We start from the raw sequence: 6,419 nt of genomic DNA, 5'->3' as shown, positions 1-6,419 counted from the left end.
TCCGCACCGAGTCTTATTTACAATATATCCATCATAGTTAATCCAAAATGCAACAAGTATATAATCTGGAATTACTAGTATTCTTTTAGTAACAATATAACAAAATGCTATTGATTGAAAGTATAGCTTCTCTGTGGTTTATGCCACCTTTTCTCCTCCACCCTGGACAATTGCCTGCTCCAAGCTTCTTGTAAAGGATCCTTTTGGCTGGTGTTCTTCTATCAAGGGGATAGGAGTGGCTGGTTAGGAGAATGTGGGGGAGACTATTGTATCTTGGTTGTATGTACGGGTTGCTCTATGCCAGTGTTATTTTGGTTAATGGATTTTGGTAATTAAATTTCTGGTTTCTTGGTTTAATTTATTCGTAGGTAATTTATGTTTCCTTTCTCTAACATTTTCTCTAACTTTTATTTAAAGTGGAATGAAATATTTTTGTAGCCATGATAAACAAAAAAGTTGGAAATCAAGTTCTCTTCTGAACACTTACAGATTGTTAATGAAAGTGTTGCCCAATCCAGTTGATTTGTGGTTTTTTCTTCACTTTCCACATGCATAAGCAATATAATACTCGTTAATGATATTAGTACTTGACTAAAGCTTATTAGGAATTACCAATTATAAGAAGTTTGTGCCATCAAGGTTCCGGAGTTAACATTAACAACCGTAGGGAAGGCGTGACTTTATTTATTTAGACATTCATCACATTTTCGAATCATTGGGTGCTGAAATACTAAAGAGTATTATTTTTGGTTGTGTTATAAGCGTTGAGAAAGCATCCTCTTTTTCCTTAGCCGCTCAGCTACAATGAAGGAAAGGTCGAGGGACTGAGATGCATTGAGTCTTGGATCGCAATGGGTGTGGTAGCGAGAGCTCAAATCGTCGAAAGTCACAGTTCGTGAACCACCGATGCACTCTGTCACATTTTGGCCTGTCATTTCCAAATGAATGCCTCCCGCATGGCTCCCTTCTTGGTCGTGAACATCAAAGAAAGCTCGAACCTCAGCCTGCCATGCCATACCAATCAAGTAAGTATATTGACACGGACTGTTTTTCGTGACCGTATTAAGACCCAAAACATGAAATGTCCAACTAGTTAGCATGTCAAATGGATAAAGGGGCATTAATAGCGTTAAGGGTTGTTCTGCCTTAGACGTTAAGGTCTGGCTGAATTAGGCATGTCGACCCGATTAAGTTTGGAGAACCTATCGCTAGACTATGAAGGGGACCGATGTGACTCAAAGGACACAACGGGGGACCGATGCAATTTGAAGGGCACAAGGCAAATTAATGAATTATTGTGTGGACCATGGTCCACGCAATGTTATGTGGGCCATAACAAAAAGTACATTTTTAATATGCTAAATGTACATTATATTTGTACTGAATGTACATTATACAGTATAATGTACACTCAAAACAAAAATAATATAATGTACCTCCCCTGAATACAATGTACATTATTTTTGTACTGAATGTACATTATTTTATAGTACACAAAATATGGTCTACACAATAATGATTAAAGGATACAACTGGCCAGGAGCTATTGCTGACCATATTTTGTCTACTATATTTGTACTGAATGTACAAATATGGTACAATGTACATTATTTTTGTACTGAATGTACATTCAGTTTGTACTGAATGTATATTATTTTACCGTAGACAAAATATGGTCCACACAATAATGATTGAAGGGCACGACTGGTCAGGAGCTATTGCTGGCCCTGATGAGCCCTAGCAAGACAAACTAATATGACACGTATGAGGGTAAGGCTGGTCCGCAGGATATGAAGGGTCCCGAAACGCCGCGCAGGCGCTGTGTGCTGCGTTGGACTCTATGCCGGTGACAATATATACAACAAACACTATATAGGGGATTAGGATACAATAACACAAAAGCATTTGGCATACCAATATTGCATCAAAAGGGCGTGTTTTGAGTCCGCACGGCGCCTTGATGGTGTTTCCATGCATTGGGTCACACACCCAAGTCACGATCTGCCCAGCTCTGCGTGTAGCGTTGATGAGATGCGGAAGCTTCACTCTCATATTCTCCGCGCCCATTCTCACTATCACCGTGATTCTCCCAGGCTTGTTATTCGGATTGAGGATCTCAATCAGATTAACCAGCTCATTCGGGTCCATCTTTTGGCTAACCTTTATGCCCAGCGGATTGGCAACTCCTCTCAGAAACTCAACATGAGCGCCATCTAGCTGCCGAGTACGCTCCCCAACCCAAACCATGTGAGCTGAGCAGTCGTAGTAGTGGCCGGAAGTTGAGTCCAGTCTGGTAAGCGCTTGCTCGTAAGGTAGCAACAAGCACTCGTGGGATGTCCAGAATTCCGTGGAGGCCATGAGAGGGTGATCTAGAGTCAGCCCTGCTGCAGACATGAAGCCCAAGGCTTCATCAACCCTGTGAGCTAGTTCTTCATACCTGTGTAGTGTAACAGGAGGAGAGATATATTAAAAACTCATAAATAATCCCCAACTTTATTTAATTTTATACTTGGGAGGTGTTCCCAATTTTGCTGGGCTAATCTTAAGCCGGCACAATCAGATCACTGATCATACCCTAAGAAGTTTGAGGTCAAAGACTGAAATGAGAAACAATTAAAAATTGATGACAATTGAAAAACTTTTAAAAAGTAGACAACATTAAGAAAAATTCATTTGGGATATGTTTTTCTTGTAAGGGGCACATGCGTTTGAACTAAATTTTTTTCCCTTGAAATTAACAAAAGACACAAGTACCACTTGCCTCTTAGGTATTATACAAGAGACGCAAGTGCTTAGGTATTATACAAGAGACTTAAGTGGCACTTGCGTCTCTGGCCCGTATGCACCATATTGGTGAAATGCAAATGGAAAATGTGTTTCTCCTATTGTACGAGAAACACAACTTCCACTTGCACCTCTCACCCTCAGCAGCCTAATACTGTCGGTCAAACTTACGTCTCTAGTAAGATGCAAGTTCAACAGTCTGACGAAGTCTCTAGTAAGATGCAAGTTCAACAATCTGACGTGCGTTCTACTGTTTGAAGTGACTCCACATCTGCCACACCGAAAAATGGGACAACAAATGTGTGGAAATAGTTTGAAGTCTTGGCTGAAATGCATTTTTCACTTGCGTTTCACCAACATGGTGTATACGGACCAGAGACGCAAGTGTCACTTGCGTCTCTTGTATAATACCTAAGAGGCAAGTATACCACTTGCGTCTTTTGTTAATTTCAGAGAAATTTTTTTTTAGTTCAAACGCGGACATAATAAGAAATGCATGTCCCAAATAAATTTTGTCTGATGTTGTCGATTTTTTAAAAGTTTCCAATTTTTGTCTTTAATTTCTAATTGTTTCCTATTTCAACCCAAAAGTTTGAACCCCCACGCTACAACTGACGAACCAATTACACTAAGCCCGGGTACAAGTTTACTTTATAATGAGGAAGGGGGGTTACCTATCTCCCTGCTCACTGTGCTCCACAAAATCAAGATTCCATCCAGTCACCCTCTGCATTGCAGCATAACCTCCAGTAGCGAAGGACCTGAGAAGGTTAAGGGTGGCAGCAGATTGCATGTAAGCCCTTATGAGCCTCTGGGGGTCTGGAGTTCTTGATTTCTCATCAAATGAATCGCCATTGATATTGTCTCCCTTGTAACTCGGCAGCTTCACTCCATCCTTCTCTTCAAACGGATCCGATCTTGGTTTTGCGAACTGACCCGCCATTCTCCCCACCTACTCACATCCATATTCCAACTTCAACATATATATATAAACACTATTGCAAAAATAGGGCTAGGCGCCTGCCTAGATCCCCGCTAGGCTTCTGCCTAGATCCTGAGGTGCCCCTTGACCGTGGCAATTTCTCCTCTAGGCGCCCGCCAAGGCGATCGGCCGCCTAGCACCTAACTCGGTTCACTTGGCCGTCTAGCGTCTAACTTAGCCAAGTTAACTCATCTATTTCGATCAGGTTAACCCGATCAGCTCCGCTTGCTAATTTTTTTCATTATATATATAACAACATCATTTAAATTGTCAAACTGCAAGTCAGTCACTGTTTTTTGGACGCCACAACATCATTTAAATTGTCAAACTGCAAGTCAATCACTGTTTTTTGGACGCCCGCCTAGATTCCGCCTAAGCGCCTACTGCATGCATACATATATATATATATATATATATATATATATATATATATATATATACTGATTCATCAGGAAATAGCTAGGGTTTGGTTACGTACCTTGATGACAGGCATCTGACCGCCAAACATAAGAACAACGCCCATTTGAAGAAGGACCCTGAAAGTATCGCGAATATTGACGGCATTGAACTCCTTGAAGCTCTCGGCGCAATCCCCGCCTTGCAAGAGGAAAGCTCTGCCAAACGCGGCCTCCCCAAGCTTCTCCTCTAAGCTCCTCGCCTCCCCGGCGAACACCAGCGGGGGATTTGATTCCAGCGTCCGGAGCACGCCCTCCAGCTCGCCCGCGTCCGGGTATTCCGGCAGCTGCAGCGCCTTCTTGCTCTTCCAGCTCTCCACACTCCACTTCCCCGGTTTCGCCGCCGGCGCTGCAGGAGCCTTGGTGCCCGCCGCCTGCGCTGCGGAGATGGAGTGGATACGGCGGCGCTGGGGCAGAGGAGGGAGGCGGAGGGGTTGGGAATGGAACAGGGAAATGTTGGATACAGCCGCCATTCTTAGCAGGAAAATGAGAGAAAGAGAATGAGATGTTTAATTATGGGGAGAGGTGTGAAGATTGATTTGCGTTTCGCATTGGATTTTATACAAACACAAGATGGGCAGAATTCATGAATCATGACTGAATGGAATGAATGAAGAGTTGTTGGAGCGCAGACAGAGTTTTTGAAGGTAGGTGGCAAAACCAGGAGAAAGTTAGGTGGCAGAGGAGACAGAAGAATAGAGTAGTTTCAGTGTTTCTACTTTCTACGCTTTGGCGGGATGGTCTAATATTTAATTATTAGCACATGAGAAAATGAGAAATACTATCAGGGCCCGTTTATTGACAGAAAATTATTCTCTATTTTTGAAAATTGAAATTGACAACTTGTTTATTTGTACTTATTTTCAAAATTCATTCTCCATTTACTAAATTAAAAATGTACTATATATATATATATATATATATATATATATATATATATATATATATATATATATATATAATTAGGTTCTGGTGCGGTTAGAGTGACCAGGTGAGATTGTGCGATTTAATCTGGACTATTCATCTCGCTTAAATCAACGTTCAAAATTGTCAAAATTTAAAAAAAAAAAAAAACGTGGTGGCAATTTTGTAATTTTTGCATGTAGGTCAAAATTAAGGTGAGCGAATCTGTGATTAATATGCGTGGGGTTTGTGTTTAATGTGCATGAGGTTGTGCTTAATGTGTGTGGAGTTTGTACTTAATGTGCGTGAGGTTGTGCTTAATGTCAATAGTTGTTGAAACTTAAAATCTGTGAGTTAATATATTAAAGTGCGTGGGGTTTGTACTTAATGTGCGTGAGGTTGTGCTTAATGTCAATAGTTGTTGAAACTTAAAATCTGTGAGTTAATATATTAAAGTGCGTGGGGTTTGTGCTTAATGTGCGTGAGGTTGTGCTTAATGTGTGTGGGGTTTGTACTTAATGTGCGTGAGGTTGTGCTTAATGTCAATAGTTGTTGAAACTTAAAATCTGTGAGTTAATATTTAAAGTGCGTGGGGTTTGTGCTTAATGTGTGTGGGATTTGTACTTAATGTGCGTGAGGTTGTGCAGACGCTATCATTTGTGTAGACGCTATCATTTGTGTAGACGCTGTGTAGGCGCTATCTTCTTCCCGACACGCGTTTTTTTTTTTTTTTTTTTTTTTTTTTTAATTTTTACTGATTTGAGCCGTTGATCTAAATTTGATCAACAGCTTAGATCTAAACGCACAACCGCACGGGAAGCTATACCCGCACCTGAACCCTTCCATATATATATATATATATATATATACTAGTTTTTTACGCGCATTGCGCGATTGGGATAATGCCCCAATGTTTTTCTTAAATAAGTATTTTAAAGTATATCAAGGGAAGATTATATTGAAATTGTTCATGCATAGATAATTGAATGTTGAATTTGCGTATTTAAGTTGATAATTCTAAGTTTACAAATGCAAGATAACATAGTCAAGATTGATTATAATTGTCAATAAAATAATTGTATGGGTATTGTTGAAACCAAATACGGGACATAAGGGAGAGCAAATAAAAATTAAAGCATAAATATTAAATATATACTAATATTTTTGAGGAGATTCCAGCGGTAGGATTAAAATCTGAACTATTCATTTGATTTAATAATTTGACCGTTATTTTTTCTACCCAATATTTATAATTAAATAAATATTTGAAAGTATATCAATGCAAGATTATATAT

General features: G+C 39.9%; 1 protein-coding gene across 1 annotated transcript; it reads right to left on the bottom strand.

Moving 5' to 3' along the window:
* Positions 1-615: 615 nt before the first annotated feature.
* On the bottom strand, positions 616-4,926 carry LOC109151121 (phospho-2-dehydro-3-deoxyheptonate aldolase 2, chloroplastic-like). The gene is made up of 4 exons (XM_019299041.1): positions 4,245-4,926; positions 3,459-3,736; positions 1,915-2,437; positions 616-1,004 (listed from the first exon to the last, which is right to left on the bottom strand). The coding sequence occupies exons 1-4, from the start codon at positions 4,692-4,694 to the stop codon at positions 756-758; spliced, it is 1,500 nt and encodes a 499-aa protein (XP_019154586.1). The 5' UTR covers positions 4,695-4,926; the 3' UTR covers positions 616-755.
* Between the last annotated feature and the right edge of the window lie 1,493 nt (positions 4,927-6,419).

Source organism: Ipomoea nil, unplaced genomic scaffold, assembly GCF_001879475.1.
Source record: "Ipomoea nil cultivar Tokyo-kokei standard unplaced genomic scaffold, Asagao_1.1 scaffold2283, whole genome shotgun sequence".
In the NCBI taxonomy this organism is placed as follows: domain Eukaryota; kingdom Viridiplantae; phylum Streptophyta; class Magnoliopsida; order Solanales; family Convolvulaceae; genus Ipomoea; species Ipomoea nil.
Note: the sequence above shows the minus strand (reverse complement) of the source record. Positions and strands in the feature narration are given on the sequence as shown.